This window comes from Calliphora vicina, chromosome 1, assembly GCF_958450345.1.
Source record: "Calliphora vicina chromosome 1, idCalVici1.1, whole genome shotgun sequence".
Taxonomy (NCBI): Eukaryota; Metazoa; Arthropoda; class Insecta; order Diptera; family Calliphoridae; genus Calliphora; species Calliphora vicina.
In genome coordinates, this window is record NC_088780.1 from 36,984,203 (window position 1) to 37,007,299 (window position 23,097).

General features: G+C 36.1%; 1 protein-coding gene across 4 annotated transcripts in view; it reads right to left on the reverse strand.

The window, feature by feature from the left end:
• The window catches only part of Cdep (Chondrocyte-derived ezrin-like domain containing protein), a 94,248-nt gene that overhangs the window by 9,978 nt on the left and 61,173 nt on the right, over positions 1-23,097 (reverse strand). Inside the window, exon 10 of one of the 4 annotated variants that reach the window (XM_065508750.1) lies at positions 11,084-22,575. The exons of the other annotated variants lie outside the window; for them this stretch is intronic. Within the exon in view, the coding sequence (XP_065364822.1) occupies positions 11,177-22,575 (11,399 nt within the window). The 3' untranslated portion in view covers positions 11,084-11,176. Of the gene's footprint in view, positions 1-11,083; positions 22,576-23,097 lie in introns of those variants that run through there. 4 annotated transcript variants of the gene reach the window in all.

Below are 23,097 nucleotides of genomic sequence, written 5' to 3' on the forward strand. Positions count from 1 at the left end.
ATGAGGGCTCAAAAACTTTTTGACACTTTTTTTTAGTCAAGAAGGGCACCCAGAGGGTTAAACTAATTCGGGTACGCTGAATTCAGTGGTGCTAACCGTTTTTTTAGATTAGCTCGTATTTGTGAGATATACCGTTATTTCGAAAATGGAGGAGGTTGCATAACAAAAAACAACTCAAAAAACATTTTGTTTATTGAATAAAACCGAAATTCCGCAATAAAATTACCTTTAAGAAAGACTTGACACTTTTTTAATCTTCGCCGTTTTAGAAATATAAATTTTTTTGGCAAACAAAAAATTATTTTTTACCAAAATTTCGAAATTTTTGTTTTTTAAAACGGCATGACAAATCGGAAAATGAAGCTACGCTATTAATTTATTTTAAGCGTATAGAAAATAAAGTTCCAAACAAAACAAGCTCTAAATCATTAAAATCTGTCCACAACTTTTGATTTTATAAACAAAAGATAAAGCAAATTTTATTTTTACAAAAAGTCTTTTAAAATTCTTAAAAATTTTATACATTTTTGAATAGAAGACACAATTTCCTATACGTTGATATATAATATACATATCTTATCTTTTCCACTAGTCAAATTTATGGATTCAAAATCAACAACAAACAGAAAATTTACAGAATCTTCCCGTTTTGTAAAAACGTCACTGCATTGCCGACTATTGCAGTACTTAACATAGAAGAACACTGCACGATGTAGCTAATTACTACGAGTTATGTATCTTATCTTTTGTGAAAAAAATTAAAAGTTGTGCACAGATTTTAATCATTTAGGACTTGATTTATTTGAAACTTCGTTTTCTATACGTTTAAACCCACTGGGTGCCCTTCTTGACAGAAAAAAAGTGTCAATTGCGAGCACAGTGCAATTAATTTATTATTTGTCGATCAATTCAACTGTTCTGCGCTCTCGTGAAAATTTGGCTGGAGACCAATCCACAACAGACCCTATAAACACCATTATTACATCCAGAAAAAGTCACGGTTTACATGCTGGTGGCATCATCGGTCCTTATTTCTTCAAAAATGAAGCCCAAACTCTCGTTACGGTTAATGGAAATCGTAACCACACCATGATCAATTATTTTTTGTTTGAAAATATGGATGACATTAATCGGGGCGAAATGTGGTTTCAACAGGATGGCGCCAGGTGCAGGTGTCGATTTGACACCTCTTCCTTATTTATTGTGGGTTCACTTAAATTCACTGGTTTATACTGATAAACCAGGAACAATTAACTCCTTGCAGGCCAACATTGTTCGTGTTATTCGTAACATGCGGCCATCAATGCTCAAAAAAGTGGCCCAAAATTGGACGTCCAAAAAACAGATCACTTCAAATTTCAATAATTTATTTTCGGGAGTGGTCGAAAGGTGTGCTTTATTTGTATAAAACTTGTTTGTGAAAAATTTGTGTGGATATCAAGATAAATCAGGCATTTATGAACGATAAAGTCCTATTTCTAGAGAATATTTGTATGGGGGGTAGATGAAATAATGTACCGACTTGTAGCAGTTCCAATAGGCTTCGTAACATTAATTTAATTAATAGCGGTTTGTAATTTCAAAACTGCCATAAATTAAGCAAGTTTTTTTTTGGCTCAGAATGCTTATATGACAATCTAAGGATAAGGTATGACCATTTTAATAGTCAGTATTCTGACATCCCTGTGGGAAATTTCAGTCAATTGCTTTCAATGTACTTTTCCCGTGACATGTGAAAAGAGGACATATCAGTTCATGCATTCAGTTGTGGCAAAACAGTTGAACACTTATCAATGAGTTTTAAACAAATCTACACCAATTGTATTTCAGAAATTTCTAATTATATTTCAGAATATTCCAAGTTCAGAATTTTCCAAATATGTATGTATATTTCAGAACTTTTTAATTGTATTTCAGAATTTTCTACTTGTATTTCACACAATTCTAATAGAAATACAATTAGAAACTTCTGAAATAGAACTGGAAATGGTGTAGTTACAAATATAATCAATTGAAGATCAAATTTCGTGACCAGTGGGTTAGTTCTGTGGCCTGTCACAGAGTGTCCCCTAGGGACATCATGCAAGTATTTTTTAGGAGTAGGCTAAACTAATTCAGTAGATATGCTTATCTTATGGACAGTTATGTATCGAATTATCGAGTATCGAACTATCATTCGGGAACGATCCGATTTTCAATCGGCTAAAGATTGTCAACACAGTGTGACACATTTACAATTCCTTTTTCCCCAGGAAAGAATTGTTGTCCCCGATGGAACTGTAAAAAGCTCCAAAACTGTTAGTTCTGTCACCTCTAACAGAGTTTCCCCCTTCATATAAAGTATTAGAAATAGAACTGGTCCCAGTGTGACACATTTACAAGTGTGACACATTTACAATCCCTTTTTCCTCAGGAAAGAACTGTCGTCACCGGTGGAACTGTAAAAAGCTCTAAAACTGTTAGTTCTGTCACCTCTAACAGAGTTCCCCCCCCTTCATATAAAGTATTAGAAATAGAACTGGTCCCGCTTCTGTGTCGCCTTCCCCCTAGGGATGTCATGTAAGATTTTTTTTAGGAGTAGGATAAAACACTTCAGTAGATACAATTAACTAATGTACAGTTTCCTAATACTTTTAACCAAAATTGATCTTCGTTCCAGAAAGAAACGAGTTTCAACACAGTTTGACACATTTATAAACCCTTTTTCACAGGAAAGAACTCTCGCCAACATGTTACAACAGTAGAAAGCCTTTAAAATTACTGCGAATACCTTCTATTGTCAATGGTGAGCATTACAAAATCACGTTGAACTAGTTCTTCTGACGATAATTATGTTAATGGGTTTTTTAATTATGTGGTGTTCCGACAGGGCGATACAACTACACCAAGAGCACGAACTTTAAACAATATATTTTTGTTTTCCGGTTATCAAAATGCGAACAGTTTGCATTTATCTGCAATGATTTTACAGCTCCTTAAAGTCAACAATATTCCTCAGATATTGACCGCCTTAAAATGTGTTGGAGATGAGTAAGGAAATGGCTATATTTAGAAAAAAAAATATTGAAAATTATCTGAAACACACACAAATGAGCAATAGTTCTTGAGTTTGCCACATTTTTTAATAGATTAACGACAAAAATAGGAAAATGTGTTATCTTGACCACGATTTTGACGTTTATCATGACAGAAATTTATCAAGTATAGACATATGGTTATGGAACGTTATATAGCCACCGATAACTGTTTCCGACACTGATGTGGTTTCTGCTTAATGCCTTTAACAACCAATTTTTTATTTGATTTCAATATTATAACGCTATATGCCCATTAATATTTAACAATTTTTTTACTTATGTAGGTATTATTGACATATTGAGTAATGTTTTTTTGTTTTCTTTTTAAATGGAATATATAATTATGTATATTTGTTTGTTATTTATAAGAAGAGTTTTAATATTTTAAAATCAAACTCTAAATGCAGTTTTTTTTAAATGTTTTTCAAATGTTTAGTTAATTAAAAAACAAATTTAAAGTAATAAATTATGGTAGTATATGATTTGTTTTTTAAAGATTAAAAAATTGATTTTGATTGTGAAGGAAATTTAACTTAATTAGATTCAATTAGATTTAAATGTAAAAAAATTTTTATTTTGATTTGAAATGGGAAAAACTTAATTTAATTTGATTTTATACGCAAGTAGAATACGATAATATTTAAATAATTTTGATTAATTTTAAAGATCTGTTTATAATTGTTAAGTACAAAAGTTAAACATTATTTTAAGAAATTCGATCTGAGATTTGTTCTGTTGCCAATTAAAAACTAATGGAAAAAACAAAGTCAGTTGTCAAAGCGGGTATAGTGAACAACTGAGCTTCGTTTTGGGCTTTTCCGGCATCAGATAAATTTCCTACTGTACAATTCTTTTCATCATTTGACAGTTCAAAATTCTATACATAAATAAAATATGTCTTATCTATAGACAATTATTGGAGTTCCGTATGAAGGCCAATTGCTACAGATGTAATAATTTGTTCCAAATGAAAATGTCGTCTTATCAATGAAAAGTTCGTCCTACATCAAGGTAGTAGAAATGAAAACATTGACATCTTACCGATCAGATGCCTTTAGAATACCAAATTCCCTTTAATTAAGACTACATTCAATAATTATGTATTTTATAAATGTAACTGTTCACATACTGACGGTATATGATTCCTAATCGGTAGTTTTAAAAATCTATTGGATCGAATAGTTAATAAAATAATAAAATTATAAACAGATCTTAAATGATTGAAAGACTTACAGTTCATATATTTTCTGAATAATATTTATTTGCTACATCTTGGATTCCGTATAAAATTGGGCTTGTGTTTTTTTTAAAATAGAATCATAAATTATTTTGACATTGACAGTTGGTATCACTTCTTCACATAACGAAGTGTTTTACTTTGCATTTGAAAAAACATTACAAACTTATTTCCGAAGTGAGTGTTGTATTTTCCAAACTATGAGTTTTTTTCAAAAGTTTTGAATGAAATGAAGAGCGTTGTTTGAACAAAACCTTCGTGAGACTAACTTGCTATAGTTTCAATCTCCTTAATCGGACCCGATGTAAAATAAAACTCTGAGTACTGATTATCCAAATACGCAGTACTTTTACAACTTAAAGCCCTCGGAGCTGTGATTCGTTTCCGTTTATAAAAACGATTCAGAAACTAAAACGAAATACGTGCGTAAAATAGAGCCAGAAATCAACAAGATCTTGGAAAATTGAATTGAGAGGCTTTACTTTACACATGAATAAAATCGTGATCCATAAATAGTGGGAATATATCAAAAGTAATTTTGTTTTGGACATTTTATTTAATTGTTTCGTTCATTACTTAAAAGGCATTTTACTTAGAGGGTGTACATATCAAGTTTAAAACTGAGAGTTTTGGTTTAATCGACGATAAAGGACTTGGGATATTTTAATATTTTATTTTAGGATTATTAGGATATAAACCTATGTCTACATATCAGTTTATGAGCTGATCCATAGACTAACATAGACCCGAATCAGCTGTTTTTAGCAACATGGCGGAGGCAAACAAAAAAAATTTATGAAAAATTCACAAAAGAAAATGTATAATAAACCACGGTAAATTTAAAAGAGGGACAAACATATAAATTTATCTTTCTATATTTCGTCTCACACACTCTTCGATTTTTTACTACATTTTATTTTTTCTCTCGCTCTAAGATCTGCCTTAATGGTGGAATTGAAAAAATGGTAAACAAAACCATACGGTTCGATATTACTATTTTGACAACTGTCAATGGTTTCTTATCTGGGTATCTGTGAGCTGATCCATCAGTTTAGGGGCTTATGGCTTATGTTATCATTAAATTGAAAAACTCCTTCTTTGATTTTGGCGTATAAAACTTTAGTCCCCTTTTACAATGCAGAAATTGAAAGGCAGGCATTTTTCTCCTTCTCTTTTGAACTTGCCTAAACATTTTACAATCGTGAAATTAATAGACAGACAGACACAAATTGTTCGTTTCTTTTTTTCGTTTGTTTTCGCAGTATGAATATTTACATTGTCAAATGCAACAACATAAAAACTTCGAAAGTGGAAAAGCATGGCGTAATGATTATAAGGTGCATGCGTTACGGCAACAAATACAATAATACAAAAACAAATAACTTTTATAGTGTCAAAAACAGCTGACATAATGTATACAAACTACAGCAAAAAAAAATTTTGACAAGATTAAAGTTGTAAACAAACTCGAGCAAAAAAATAATCAGCTGTTTGATAAATGTCACCTTGTATATTATTACACAATGTGGAAAAGAGTATCAAAAAATGTATAGTAAAGATATTCGTGTAATACACAATCTACCTCTTCAACCCCTCGCATACAAACTTCATCTGTCAGCCTTTTAATTTATGCATTGTAAAAGAGGACTTAGGAAAGAACTTTATTTGGAAGAGAAAGTTATACCGTAAACCTCTTAACTTTTACGAATTCAAAAAAGTCATTAAAAAATACGCCTCTCCGTTGAAACGACAACACTGCTCCTGTCAACAGGCATCTGTCAGCTGACTCCTGTCAAAATTTGAACAATCTGCGGCATTTTGTTTGTGTTTGAAAGCCATTGATGAAAAAATTCACGATACGGTGTGGGCCGATGGGAAATTGAAAGTGCAAGAGATTGTGGAAGCCATATGTATCTTACATGGCTAAGTGGTTTCAATTTTAAATGATCAATTGGGTATGAGAAAGCTTTCCGCCAGATGGATGCAGCGATTGCTCACAACCGACCACAAACGAATCGTGTGACAACTTCGCAGGAGTTTTTGAAGTTGTTCAACATCAATATGGATGAGTTTTAGCGGCGTTTCGTAACCGTGGACGAAACGTGGAACTACCACGACACATTAGAGAGCCAACAGCAATCAAAATAGTGGGTTTCTTGGGGTGAATCGGCACCAAAGAAGGCCAAGGTGGATTTATCAGCCAATAAAGTCATGGTGAAGATTTTTTGGAATGCATACGGTTAATCCACATTGACTACATTGAAAAAGGTATAACAATCAATGGCGAATATTATGCCAATTTATAGGATTGATTTAATGAGAATTTGAAAAAAAAACAAGGCTGTGCCGAATCTAATATGCCCTTCACCAAATTATACTTAAAAATATTTTTTTTTAAATATTTTTATTTAAACAAAATTAATTTTTTTTTAAATTGTTTTTAACCTTTAACTTATGACGTGAAAATTTTTGACATAGTCACAGATGTGGTGTAAATTTTACACCTTATAATTTTTGCAAAAAATTTTACTTTAAAAAACATTTTTTCGTTAATATTTGCTTTTTAACAATAAGATACAACAATTTCAATTTAAAAAAATTAAAAAAGGAAAGCAAAATGTTATTTGAAACAAAAATGCAGGCACTTTATTTCGCAAGCCTTTTTGATAAAACTTTAAAAAAATGAAGAGAGGGTGTAAAATTTACCACCACCTCATAAGTTAAAGGTTAAAAAAGTTTTTTCCATATATTTTTTTTTTAATTTTTAAAAATTTTTTTTTGAGAAAAAGAATTTATGAAAAAAAAAATTTTTTGATGAAAAAAAATGGGTTATAAAATATTTTTCCCGATTTTGACCCATTGTAGGTCCAACTTACTATAGCCTTATATACATCGTTGCAATGGACTTTGAAATATCTATCATTAGATATCCATGTTGTCTATATTAATGACTTAGTAATCCAGATATACTATATCAAAAATAGGGCAAAAATCGAGGTTGTCCCTGTATTTTCCTTATATCTCAGCCACTTGTGGGCCGATTTTGACGATTTTAAATAGCAACCGAGCCGGAAGAATTCCCAACATATTGATGTATAAATCATGTATGTAAGTTATTTGGTGGCTACGGAAAGTTGATTACAACATACAGACGGACAGACGGATATGGTTATATCGACTTCGCTATCTATAACGATCTAGAATATATATAGTTTGTGGGGTCACAAATGAAAAATGTACTACAAACGGAATGACAATCTTATACATATATACCCTTGCCACTCATGGCGAAGGGTATAATAATGCAAGGGTTCACACATGTGCTTGAATTAGGCTACGAATTGATCTCTCATCCGTCCTATTCTTCGGATTTGGCCCCGAGTGACTTTTTTTTTGTTTTCAAACCAGAAGAAATGCCTCTGCGGAAAGAGATTTGACTCCAACGATGAAAGCATCTCACAAACAAATACCTATTTTGATAAACTCGACATATCTCGAGTTTACAAACATATAGTTTGTCATTCCGTTTGTAATTTCTACATTTTTCATTTGCGATCCCACAAAGTATATATATTCTGGATCGTTATAGATAGCGGAGTCGATATAGCCATGCCCGTCTGTCCGTCTGTGTGTTGAAATCAACTTTCCGAAGCCCCCAAATAACTTACATACACGAATCATATATCAATATCTCCGAAATTCTTCCGGCTCGGTTGCTATTTAAAATCGAGAAAATCGGTCCACAAATGGCTGAGATATAATGAAAAAACCAGGACAACCTCGATTTTTGACCTATATCTGGATTACTGATTGATATTTCAAAGACCTCTGCAACGACGTTTATAAGACCATAGTAAGTTGGACCTACAATGGGTCAAAATCGGAAAAAATATTTTTTAACCCGAAGTTTTTTTCACTAAATATTAAAAAAAAAATTAAAATTAAATTTTTTTTTAAAAAATTTAAAAAAAAAAATTAAAAAACAATTTCGAAAAACAACTGGAAAAAAATTAAAATTTTGTTTACCTAAAAATATTTAAAATTTTTATTTTAAAGTATAATTTGGTGAAGGGTATATAAGATTCGGCACAGCCGAATATATGTTGAAAAATAAAATGATTTTTTATAAAAAAAACTGTGTTTCATTCAAAAAGTCACGGATTTATTGACCCGCCCTTGTATAATCCTCAATATCATGTTTCCAGATTAGTATAACCATATATACGTTTGCAGAAGTCCTGTCATTGGTAACTGGAACATAATATGGTTGTGACGATCATATGTCCCCATCCATACTGTGAAACAGTTGCTGTTAAACAATGAGTTTGTTGATGAAAGGGGAAAGAGGAATGGAAAAGGGTACTCTGCTTCATGTACAAGTTTTTGTTGAGTATGTCATCCACATTTCATATTCGTTTTGTACAGAAATGTCAAAAACTGAAAAGCAAAAACTTCACTGTGTGGACACGAATGCAGTTTCAAAGGAGAATTTAAAAATGTTTTGCAGCAAATGTTTCACAGTGTGGACCGGGACTATGAATGATTAACTAAAGTTCGGAAATTAACGATTGTGCTTGTGATTTTTTATTGTCTGTAGACAATAATGGAATAATTTTAATTATACATATTTTTTATAGAAAAGCTGTTCAATTTTTAATTTGTTGCTTAGTGTTTTAAAATGCATTCAAGAAATTACTTCATTCTGGTTTATTTTTCAGGGACTTTAAAATTCAAATGAAAATTTTCTAGTTACAAAAAGTATTATTTAAATATCATCTGTTACCATATATAAACTGTAAATCTTTCAATTCATTGCAAAATAATACTACATTACTAATTTAAATACATATTTAGATTTCATTTAAAATATCATAAAAATTCCTATTTGTAATACGAGTACATAAACTTAAAATAAATTTTTTTAGATTTTTGAATAAAATACTTTTGATTAATGGGTTAGAACTTAAAATTAAGGGTTATCAACAATAATGCTCTTCAAATAACAATGTTGCCAGCACCAAAACTGCTAAAACTACAATATTTCGGTTAACAACACTGAGAGAAAAGACACTGCTGTATGACCATAATAATTTGTGTGTATATTAAAAAAAATATATTCAATATTATTAATAAATATAAGAAAAATTCCAAAAAACATTATTTTTCACTCAAGGTATTTTTTTTGATTTTAAATTATAATTGAATTTATATTCAAATTTTGAATTAAATAAATGATTTTATTTAAATGTTTTCTAGTTCATTAAAAATAAATGAATTTTTATTTAAAATGAATTTAATAAATCTTTTAATACGCAATTCAACTTAAATTTATTATTATTTTTATATTTTTGTTTTCAAATTAGTTTTGGTTTTTCTTCTCTTTAAATTTAAATTATTCTTGGTTTATTTGTCAGAGTTTTAAAAATGAATTTCGTTTTGAATTCATTTTTTAAAGTTCAATTATTTTCTTTTGTCTAAATAACTAAATAGTTTTTTTTTTTAAATTTTTGGTTTTAGAATTTATTTTTTTTTTTTTTTTTAATTTTTCATTATTCGATGAATAAACAGTGCATGTTTTATAAGTTTTTGTTAATAATATTTGTTGTTTATAAACAAATTGTTGTTATTTATTTATAATAAATAACTCAACCTAATACAATTTCTTTAGTTTTTTTTTAATTTTAAACCTACACAGACAACTTCTTTCTACTTTAAAATTGGTTGTTTATTATTTTTTAAATGTTTTTTCTTTGAGTGTATGTTTTTCATTTTTATTCGTTTATAGGGTGTTGCAATTAAAATTTTTAAAAATGTTTTTAATAAATTGTGTATATTGGTTTTATTCTGTTTGTTTTTCATTTTCTTTATCATTTTTAGTTTTTTTCTTCAGTTTAACAATAAATTTTTTTAATTTAAAAACTCCGTTTTTTCCGTTCAAGTAACGTTTGGAAAAAATAGATTCTGTTACTGGAAATAAAATCAGTCTCAATAAATTAAACTTGTAGAAGGGATTTGGGATGAAACAATTAAGAAATTTAGTTTCAAAAAGCATTTTTTTTATCAGGAAGTTAGAGGAGAATCTTAAAGGGATATTTAGGTTTAGTCTAAATTTTGGACTAGAAGTCTAACTATATAAATATTTCAGCTGCAATGGAAGGTATAAAGGATAGTTCACTAGTGAGGTACTCTATGGATCTCTTTACTAAGTGAAATTAATGAAAATTGCAGTTTGACTCTTAAGTATTAAGTATACAGACCTAAAGAGAGATTCGCTACATGATTATTTAGAATAAGAATGCTGCTGTTGATTTGGAATTGATAGCGATAAAGTAGTATGTTATGGTAACATTGGTATATGTGAAAGGAAAGTACTTCACCTCCAGTGATTCTTCCATGGTCGTTAGTTCGTCTAGTTTTGTAAATTTCCTTTTTGATTCAATAACACTTGAAAATCGTTAGCACAACTATTTACCAGATTCAAATTTAGACTCCAATCATCGCTTTCCATTAAGTAACACTTTCTTTTATAAATAAATCTGTGAAATATTCCACCCATCTATTAAACACAACCTAAATTATTACATAAATAGAAAATCGGCACATCCCAATTCGGATTTGCAAATAAAATCATTTTCCTCTAGACATAAAATTGTTCATGCGTCACACCTGCCCTGGGGCGCAACTGACTACTAAGGTTATAGGATGAATATCATGGTATCGTTATTAATTCTAGTCAAAAAACTGTTGAATCTATATATATATAGTATATCGAATCTATGATTAAACTTTTGATTAGTAAAACTGTTTAACTTTATGTTTATATTGCCTAAAAATCTAATATCTCATCAATCTATCCTTCAGTTTACTGATCACTTAGATCATCTGAGTCATGAAATTTTGGTGGTGGATCTACGCGTATGTCCAGGCCACAAGCAAAACGTTCATATTCAATGGGTTCGGTTTCGTAGTCGGAAAGAAAGTCCGGATAGGGTAATTCCAAGTCTCCAGCAGTAGATTGTGAAATTTGTTGGCTGCTACAAGCTGCTACCCCTGCGCCACCTACTACTGATCTAACACCACTACTACCGCCACCACCATTACGCTTGATGGTGCCTGTGGTATGATAAAAACTACTACTATCCTCACTGCTATTTGCCATGTCATCGGAGAGACCAGATTTCGATTCTACTTCACTCTCTTCGGGATTACAATAGGATCTACCGTGATATTGTGCTGCTGACTGATGGGTGCCAATAATGGAATCTTCACGTTTCAATTGGCGTTTTTTGGTGCGTGCTGGTTTAATGGGTTGCCCCGTAGATGGGGGCATAGGATGGTTTGCCGGTTGTGGTTTTGCCACCGACATTGTGCGCATTTGCTGCTGTTGCATAGATTGATACATGGGATTTGTTATGTGACCTAAACGATCGTAGCGTGGAAAGCCCATTTCATCTACATTATCAGTCATGTCTAAGCTTTCAAATGCTGAAGATGTAGATGAAAAGGCCACACCCGAATAGTGAGGATAATCGTCGTATTCGTCGGTCTCCTGTTCGTGATCCTCCAATTCCTCATCGAACTCGTAGTATTCATGTCGGTAGGAAGGGTCAGAACCTCCAGAATCCATTTCTGGCATATAACCTTCCGAACATTCTGAACTTTCCTGCTCCACCAAAGTACGATCGGAGGAACGCATACGTTTAGCTGTGATTTGACGCTTCTTGCGATAGCCGCGAGTACGCATTTTCGGATCTTGAGCACGGACATCGATTGAGCTGTCGGTGTCGTTGCCACTGGGTGGACTCTTGACCATGGGTGTACGTGTTATGGAACTCTTACGGGGTGGTTTCTGTATCAACTGATTGGGTGGTGATTCGGAGCTTAAGCTACTCGAGTAATAGGGTGAACATTTAATTAATTTTTCAGCTCTAGTTGGCAGCATTGGTGACGAATTTTCCGTACTCGTTGTATTTTCACTGTTAACAGTGGTTGTCGTTGTTGTGGCTGAAGAGGCACCGCTCGTGCCACCGCCCACCGAAGACGATTCCTCGTCTATGCGGGCCGGCATTGATTCCAATGATGATTGTTGTGATTGTGACAGCATGTGTTCATGGAATGAATTCGATTGTCTTAATTTGTTCGTTTTGTATTCACGTATTTGCGATTTCGACAATGTTTTGTCGTCATAACTATGATGTTTTGCTAAAGGTTTCTCTCCAGGAGGACCTACTGTTTGAGGTAAATCACTAGGAGATGTTATGGGTGGTACTGCAGGGATAGGTGGGGGTTGTTTGGGCTTTACTTCCTCCTCTTCTGCAGCTTTGGCCGCAGCCGCTTCTGCTACACCAGGAGTTTTCATGTGCTTAAGTAATGCTTGCATAAGGGGTTGGGTTACTTTCATTTTGGGTTTGACAGGGGGTTGGGGAGCTTTGGGTTTTGTGGGAGGTTGTGGGGCTTTACCTTTTGGGGTTTTGGTTGAGCTTTGTGTTGAAGTTTGGGGCTGAGATTGATGCAACGGTACAAATTCTTGACTTTGATAGCGTTCCGTTAGTTTTTCACTGGGAGCATAGAGGCGTTCGACAAATGATTCGCTTTCTGAATTGATCTCTTGACTTTGATACAGTTTAGACATCATTTCTAGAGATCTACGCTTGCGAGCTGCATTCGATTCGCACATGTCATCTTTACCTGTTATTCTTACCGGCATTCCTGGTCTGACCTGATCACTTGTCTTGGGCGGCGATGTCCTCTGCACCAAATCTTCCACGCTTGTTCTTTGATTGCCATTGCTGCCGCTTCTGCGATGCACTTGTGGTAAAGATCCTCGTTTTTCTTCTGATGGAGATTTTTTACTACCTACTTTAGGTTGCTTTAAAGGTTGATAATCTATAAAACTACCTCTACGATTACCTCTTTGATCGGCACCTGGTTGATTTTCTCCTGGAGCAGCACCCACTAAAGTACGACTGCTAGATGTGGACCACTCGGTAATGGTGTGAGCCATTTCGGTTAAGGTCAAGGTGGTGTCATCGCTCTTGGTGGCCGAGGTTGTTTCTGACATTTTATCAGTTTCAGAATTTGATAAAATATCATAACGTAAACCATCCGATGAACCATTGTCTCCCGAGAATTTGTTCGAAAAACTATTGCTTTGTTCATTCAAACTCTCGGCTGATTTGTTAATAGAACTCATGCTTGATTTGGTATGATTTGATTTCTCCGACTTGGCACACGAATGGGTGGATACTGCCGATAAACTGTCTGATCCCGAAAGATTGGCATATTGCCTAACCGTATTCGTTCCGGTAGACCATTCCGATATACTTAGACCAATAGAAGTATCTTCCGAATGAGAGCTATGAGTACATTTCTTTTGCTGTAGACCCATGCGTACAGTACCATCCAAATCGGTGCCAATGGAACTGGTTTCTTCTTCGGAGTGGCTAGAATGACTGCATTTTTTACAGCTTCCTGTACTGAGACGAGGTTCATAGTTTCGTCTCACCGTAGTTTGATCCTCCATGTAAGTACCTCCCGATGCTGAAAGTATGTCATCTATTGATGTATCCGAATTGTTAGAACCTCGTGATAGTTTCCTTATATATTCATTTGTTCGAGTTTCATCTGGCGATAATTGCACTCTTATAGTGCCCGGCATGAAGACATCATCACTAGAGAACAGTTCATCCTCAGAGATGGGGCTTCTTGGAGCTGGTGATCTAGTTGGTTGTGATAAAATCACTGATTCGGGACTCGAGTCTTTGCGTAGTGGACTGATCTGATGGGACTTTGGAGAAGATGAGCAGGTAACATTGAAAGAGTTAGATAAACAAGATGCTGCGCTTAGGGTGGAACTTAAACATGTGGGTGTATCATGCTGTAAATCATCACTGCCAAAATCTTTATCCTCAAAAGCCGAAGACATTAAGTAAGCGGTATCTTCATAAGGCAGTATTTTAGCCACATCGGGTGGTGTTATGGGGAAATCTTCGCAAGAGAGTCTATCGTCATCCTCATCTGTCCTGTCGGTAGTTGTAAATGAATCGATCATAATTTGATCGGCGTTTTGTGCTTCAGAAGCATAAAAAGTTTCAATGTCTTCTACCACTACAGGAGTTTCAATGGCACTCGATGGAGGTGAAGGCCAGTCTTGTGAATCCTGCGACTGGAATGACATGCTGGCCTTCCAACAGAATGTCTTAGGCACTGGTTTGTCTAGGTCGGGCATTTGATACATGGAATCTTCTGGTTTCACAGGCACATGGTCAAATGGTATTTCGGGTAAGGGCCAGTCTTCAGAATCTTGACTGCCAGCATTAGATAAACACATTAAGGTGGGGCGATCTTCACCTTCACCATCCACCTGGGTCACGGAAAATCGTCCGGTTATCACCGTTGGTGATTTAGGTTCATTAAAACTGCCAATACTTGACAAACGATCACCAGTAGCTGAGTCACAGGGTATTTCAGGCATCTCAGCTGAAGTTCTGCGATCCGCATCAGATATATAGGCCAGATTTGTGTTACTACGAGAGTCTGAGCTTAAACTGGGTTGGTGATCTGTGGAAGCAACCGATTCATCGCGCATACTAACCGAATGTGTCGAAGCTTTGCTAACATCATCTTCCATGCTGGACTTTTCAGAAGCCGTACTACGTTCTGAGATCCTAGAGAGTGTTCTACCCAAAGTAAAGCCAGAACTATAACCAATAATATCAGTAGGATTAACACCAATACCATTCAAGGTACTCGTCATAGCTGGATAGCCAAAAGTGGTAGGAAAATCATTAAGTTCATCTTGAAAGCTAGTATCACTTTCTTTCTGGTCATCCGGTGATACTTCCTTAAACTCACTGTCTGAAGAATCACGCAGAGGATTGTTTGCATCATAACGTTCATAGCCGTCGGTTTCAACATGATGCCAAGGATCGTCGGTGCTGGAACTATTGCTGCTCTCAATGGTAAATGGCTTCCAGGTGGATTGTTGTTCCTTCATTTGAAGCTCGCCACGTCGCTGAGCCGCTCCCATAGATCCAGAGCTACTTTCAGTTTCAAAGGAACCCCGGGATTCTACACTTAAGGATCCCTTTGAATCAAAGCTAGATTTGGATTCTTGGGAACTACTACCTGATTTAGCGGTCTTTTCTCCCTCTGCTTTACCTACTGCTAATTTTCGTACAGGTTTTTCGATTTTAGGTGGTTTCTTAGAGCTGCCAGAACTTGATTCTGTATCCTCTGGTCGCTGTAAAATTTTAGCTATTTTCTCCTCAATGGGATCCAAGTAAGATTCAGTGCTGTTACCCAAGTCTATGGGACTTTGTTTTTCCAATGTAGGCGTTGATGGTTTGCGTACAATAATTTTATTCTCTGCCACTGTCTCATTGGTAGGAGTAACATCTCTAGACGATGAAGGGCTAGTGGGGGATTGCACTTTGCTATCAGAGGGTTGGGCTTGGGAGCCTACTTCTAGTTTAAGCATTTTTTGTTTCAGTTCCAAACACTTTTTAGCTTCTAAGTCGCCAAAGTCTTGTGATATCCCTAAAGGTCGTGCTATAGAGCAACTGACACTTGATTCTTCCTCTACCGAACTTTTTTCTTTACCACCACTTACTGACAAACTCCAGTCACCTTTTTCTCCTCTGGCAGGACTTACGTCTTTTTCTCCACTAGTCCAGGAATCTGAACTTTTCGACTTGTCACTTTGTTTCTCCAATTTGCGTTTATTTTCGGTTTTTTCCGCTTGTTTTTCAAAGGTTTCCAAAACTGATTTTTCAACCATAGGACTGGTGTTGGGTGGTGTCACCAATATATTCAAATCAGATGTAGGTGTAGCGCAATTGGAATACTCCAGAGGTATAGCATCTTCTAAAGTAGCTTGTGTCTCCAAGACATTGCGATCGGGTTCTAAAGTACGTGGTTCATTTTCCGATGTATCTGATCCCACAAATTCATCACATTCCACGGTCATCCAGGAACCTGTTTCATCACTGCGACTACGATCTAAGCTTAAACGATTGGTATCTAAGCGTGATACCTTAAGATGTCTGGAACTATCGTCTTCTTCTATGGAAGCTTCTTCGCATTCTATGGTGGGCACACGATGGGGATAACCACCCTCTACTGGCGGTACTGGAGATTTGCTAGCTGGCGAATGGGAATCATCTACAGACACAAAAGAATCTAGGCTATCAGCTGTCGAGGGTTTACGACTGTATGCACCATCACTATCTCTGGTATCCTCAGAGGGTAATGATCGTTTAAGTATTTCCAAAGATCTTCTTTCGGATATTACCGCCTGCATATCTATGTCTTCTTGGACATTATATTGATGAGCAAACATACGCCTGTCTCCTATGGCGCTACGTACGGCTGGCTTCTCTTCTGGCTTTTTAGTTTCTGTTTGGGTTTGTTTTTTATCATCCAAACTGCGTGCTTTAACATCTGTGGCCAAGTAATGATGCTCCGATTGAGTTTTTTCCAAACTACTTGACTTGCCATCAATTTTCTTATGATGTACTACAGGACCCTCAATTTTTTGTTTCATTTCCTGGCTCTTGGCTATTTTTTTGGGCGACTTAATGACCATGTCATCGGGTACATCTGATTTCTCCGAATCCTCAAATGATTTATTACGATCCTCAAAACTGCGACTGGCTTTCTCCAGCTTATCAGGGCTGCGTCCCTCATCAAAGCTGCGACTGAATTTTACCAAGGAATTATCAAGTTTTCGGGGAGCTTTAGCTATCAAGACATGATCTTCGGCTTTGCTTTTGAATTCGGTTTCTATAATTATTTTGTCTCCTTCGGTCTTTACGAGAATTTTGTCTTCTGGTGCCGGGAAAGCTGGTAAAGTATCTTTGACAGGACTTAACATGGTAATAGTTTGCTTCATAGCTGTTTCATACAACTTTTGTTGTCTCTCTTTACGCTTGGCTATATCAGCTTCTGTTTCTTCCTGGCTTTTACTCTTATCCTTGCTTAAACGACGTGTTTCTATAGAACGTGGCCTTTCTTTGGGGCTTGTTTTCTTTGCTTTTCCACCATCTTTCTTAATATCATCGGCACTAGTTCTACGTGATTCTGGACGAGATCTTGATATACCGGTTTTGATTTTTATACCTCCTTCTCCCAAGGCCAACTTTAGTTTACCTTTGCCGGTGCTCTCAATACTGCTGGCTCTTGAAACTCCGGGAGAAGTTTTTCGTGAACTATTGGCCGAACTATAAGGAGACCAATCGGTAAATCTGTATTTGGGTATATTCAAAATTAAATGGTCTCCACTCTTTAGCTTCATTTTTGATTTCTTTTTATCTTTGATTTTTACACCCTGCAAAGCAATTTTCTCTATGAATTTCAAATTATTTAACAACTCAACTTCCTCATCGTCTATGTTTATAGTATTTAGTATAGAATCGTTGCCAATTGAAGCATATGCAGTTTGGGTTGGTATGGAACCAGCACAGGAGTGAACACTATCGGCTGTATCCTCATCTTGTTGAGGTTTAACGCGCTCCAATGATTTTTCTTCCAATATTTCGGCTTCTTCTTCAAAACCTACAGTATCATCTTTGGATGAGAAAGCATTCATGGGTGGTAGTCTGTGCAATGATATTACAGGCGTATCTAAACTCTTTGTGCGTCTTTCTGTGGTTGGCGACTCCAGGGTAGCCTTTTGTCTTTGTAGTGATACCGAACCTTCGGATAGATTTAAACGAGCATGAGCGAATAAAACGGGTGCATGACCCTTGGTTCTCATAACCATCGATGAATCAATGATTTCTTCTATCAACTTAACCTTAGATTTAGGGAATTCAGTTCGTGGCGAGGTTTTCTTTTTAAGTGTATAGTCAATATCTGATTCGGTTATTTTTTCCTCGTGACAAGTTTCGTAGATGTCGTCGTTGCTGCGGAAAAATTCGTTATGTTCTAATATTGGTGACGGTATATTTTCGTTGCGTTGATAATCATTGGTGCACTCATCCATGCGATTGCGTATTGGCATGTGAGGTTCATCCTCTGAGGATGGTATCGAAATGGAACGTTCCGAAATCCTTCTTAGTTCAGTTGCATTGGCATATTGAGGATCTAGCTTTTGGGTGTGATAACGACTCTCCAATTCGGCCAAGCGCCGGCATTGTGGTGGAGATCCCTCGATTTCAGTAGAGCTCATGGTTTGTCCTCTACCCCAAGCTGCGGATATCAAACGACTTTGTTCTATTCTCAATATGGGCTCGATTTCTTTGCGTGATTGTGGTGGTGAGAATTCCAAACGATCTGGTATAGCCTCTGCTGAGCCAAATACATCATCTGAGTCTAAACTCTCATCGTCTGAGGAAAATGAAGTTATGCGTGTTTTACCCTTTTTGGGTTTACCTGATACCTTTGTTTTCGGTATAACTCTGGCCTTGAGAGACTTACGGGCATTGGCCTGCAATTCTTGTCGTAAGCTTTGTATGAGTTCCATTTGTTTTTGTTCCAATTTATTCTTCTGTTGCTGCAAACTTTCTGTGCGTGAACTGGTGGCTGAATCTGATTCAATTTGACTCAGTTTCTTATTGAGTTTTTCCAGCAGAGAAGGTTCAATTTGTTTGGTTATATCGCGTTTAGTGGGAGAGGACAATTGTATGATGGGTATGGTTTTGTCCACTTCCAGAGTTATGGGATCCACCTTAGACAGATCTATGTTTTGGGTGAATAAAAATTCTTTGGTTTCTGCCGGTAAAAGACTGTCTAGGATATCGGGTAAAAAGTCGGCTTCTTGAACTTGTAATCCCTTATTGACATCCACTTTGGGAGATTTCGGTGATTTAGGGGATTTGGGAGACTTGGGTGATTTTGGTGATTTAGGAGATTTTGGTTTATTGTGCTTCTTCTCACTCGGTGAGGGAGCAGTGCCATTCATAACATGTCGCTTGTGTAACACATACGGTATGTCTTCTTTCAGCACCTTTGTAAAACGTCTTTCGTATTCGCGGAAGAATGATTTGGGCATTTCGAAACCCATTTTGGGTATATCTTGTGTTTTGACTGGAGAATCATAACATTTGGGCATTTCGAAGTTGCCGTGAGCCTTGCACAAGGGAGGAGCGCTAGGTATTTGTTTGTAAATGTAGTCCTCGTCGCTAGAATCGGCCGGTGTCAGATCAATAGATTTCTGATGCATTAACACATGTCGTCTCGAATTACTACCCAATCGATTGCGATTTGCCAAAGAATTGGGATCACTTTTGGTTCTTTCGACAGTTGCATGGCTATAATTCAAAGGCACCATTATGGGATTGTATTCCTCAAAATGTGTCTTTGCAATTAGTTCTTCTTTGCGTGTGATGATGTGAGTTTTAGCTCTGGTCTGTTGTTTATCGAACTCGGACACTAGTTCGGGTGTTAGAGGATACTCGGGACTTTGTTTAGTTCTCTCTTCTTTACCGGGTGACTCCCATTGTTTACCATAATTTTGTAAACATTCTATACGATCACGATCAAAACTAAAGATATTCTCACTGTCCGACCTACGTCTAAAGGAAGAAATCTTACAAGACTGAGAATCGGATTTCTTAAAGGGTGCCGTTTGGTCTATGGAATCATTAGTTTGGATTTCTTTTTCTTCTTTCCTCTTGGGAGTATTGGCCGAGTCGGGCGACCTTGAACTAAAAGATTTGGAATTTCTTTCGATTTCTACATTTTGCAAACTAATCGAATGGACTTTAGATGTTTTGGCTGATTTATTGCTGGGAAAGGTGGAATAAATATCACGACTGTCATAAAAAGAACTATTAGCTGAAGAACCATGTGTATCGGAAAGCAGACAATCGTGTGACTTGACCTTGGGTCTGCCACACAAACTTTCTGTTTCTACCGCCTCAACGGCATCGTAATAATCACTTTTTGACTCTTGGCTAGACTGTAAAAACTTTTCGTATTTCTCTTTCTTACTCAGGTGCCTATACTTCTTACCCGTGGTGGTAGGCATTTCATAGTTCTTACCCAAATAATCTCCTACCAAAGACTCTTTGGAATCTTGACTCGAAGCCACAGAAGTCTTGCTTTTAGTGGTTTCCCTAGACTTTTTGCTATCGGTATGATAAAGACTATCACGGGATTTCTTGCTAGAATCAGAACTTCTTGAAATCTTAGTTTCATAAATTTCAGACCTACTTTCATTACTCGAGGTGCGCGACAGAGTACCTTGGATTTTCTTGTAAAAATTACCATCCGATTTAACACTTAACTTTTCGCGAGGCAAATATCTGGGATCTTCCGAATCCCAGATTTCGTTCATTAACTCTACTGCTGATTTACACTTGACATCCATGGCGGATCTATACTTGTGCTGTTCGATATCGGATTCATCGTCGGTGGGTATGTAGTTACCCGAATCTAAGGAACAAGAACGCATATGATCTTCAGACCGTCGACGACCACTAAAGAAATCAATATCATATTTCTCCAATAGCTCATAGCTATCTTGTGATATATCATCTTGAGAACCACAGTAGTCAACATGATGACCATAGCCTCGTCTATGATTCGCCTGATGTTCTTGGGTGTTGTAAGTACTACCCGGATAACTCGAGGAGTAGACCTTTGAATGAGTCAAGGGCGAAACATCTTGGGTGGCATCAATAGAATGGTTTTTGGTAAAATACAAAGAGTGGCGAGAGTCATCATAACGGGTAACTGGAGAATCGATGCGATTAAATGAGAAGAAATCTTTATCAAAAGCTGTCATTGGTTTCGATTTTTCACGATCGTAATGGGAAAAATCATAAAGGTCTTTGCAAGAAGAGCTTTTCAACCAAGATTCCTTCTCGACTTGGTCGTATATATTCTCCCCGCCTTCCTCATCGTCATCATCATCGTCGTCATCAACTTCAACGTCTATCTCGTCTTCGATATCGTCATCATCCTCCTCCTCGTCTTCTTGTTCGGTGCCGTTCTTGTTATACGAAGCAGTGGAATATAGATTGGAAGAAGACATTTGATATTCTAACTTTTCGGAAGAAGTTTTGAAACGATTTAGGGGCGAACCTGAGGAACTGCGATCATCTACTAATACCTGGGACTTGGGCATATCTTGGACATGATACAACCTATAGCCAATATTTGAGGTTTTAGGTAAGTGACCTATAGAATGATGGGTCAAATAATGACTGTCATACGAGTCAACGGAATCTACTCCCGATAATTCGGAGTTTCTAGGCAAAGAATGAGTATGTCTAGGCAAATTAGCGCCAGATGCAGAACTTTGCGAGTCCACAGAGGGTGTTAGATAATTATCGGAGAAGGCTAGTTTTACGCGATCCGCCTTTGTGGTTGTGGCATACTTTTTCGTATTGAAACCAGTGCCAAAGTAAGAAGATGAAGAGTCCGAGGGATGATTTAAATCGTTATGATATTGATAATTTAAACTGGAAAATGTTTGCTGTTCCTGGGGCTCAGCCAATGTAGTACAACTCAAAGGCATGCGTATATCGGCGGCCATACCCAACTGTTTCGAACGAGTATATTGTAAAATGGACTCATCGATGAATTCATCAGAGAAATGTTTCTCACGGGTCTTTGATTTGGTCTTACGATTAACTGTAGCATAAATATCGTTACGATCGTTGAGATTGAGTGTCTCACTATTGTTGATTTTGTTCTCCATTTTGGCGGTATTGAAGTCGGGATACTTGTAGTGACCGATATCATTGATGTCGGTGTAGATAATGTTGTCTGTTTCGGTTTCTGTAGAGGTTGCATTGTTATTTAACATGTTGTGTTTAGACATCGAATAATTGGTACTGCTATAATGAAGGGGGGTGACAGCTTGAGATGGGGACTCCGGTAAGCGATGCGGCGGAGGAGGGACAATTATTGTTGCCACCGCCGATTGCATACTCTCCCGATTGGTGGTAGATTGTGTCAAGTCCGAATCCACTTCCTCCTCGGGCAAATCCGATTCCACCAATTCCGCCTGCATTTGAGCCTGGGCCTGTAATGATTCTTCCATCTCCTCCTCCTCCTCCACTTCCTCCTCCTCCCCCTCCTCCTGTTCCAATTCCATAGAGCTGCTGAGATCCGCTGAGAGAGCCACCGTATTGGTGGTGGCCTGCATAGTGCGCAGACTGTAATGATTGCTGCTGCTGCTGTTGTTGTTGTTGCTGTTGTTGATGGTGTTGACATTGTTGAGTTGCGGCGACGCAGGGACATACGCCTGCGAGGCCACTGAGACTCGACGAGGGGTGTTGCTGCTGTATAAGTGGGACAAGTGGCTCAGACCTGTTGTTAACATCATCCAGCAAGACATGTTTATTTGTTTTCAATTATACAAAAATAGAATCATACAAACAAAGTTAAATTTAATATATTCAACACTTTATATTTTGGCAGTTGTTCATGCTTTTTTTTGCGTTCTTTATAATGAGGAATACAAACCATAAAAATTGAACTTAAAAAATTAAATTTGTAAAACACTTGTAACTCAAAAGTAGGTGGCATGCTTAATTATTAAATAATTAAATGATATTTTTTTATTTTTTGTTTTTAATAAATCACTGTAAGAACTCAAAATTCACTAGAGGTTTTCAACACAAAAACAAACACCTGAAACGTAAAAACTTTAAAAAAAACCGATAAAGTTTTGAATGTAATATTTTGGTTTTGTAAAACTTTAAAACAAACTTATCAAAATTAAACAAATCGCTAGAAATTAAACGAAGAAACTGCAAATTATATTTAAAAAATCTTTGAGAAAAAGAAAATTTGTAAGGAACGATATATGTATATAAAAAGGTAAAAATT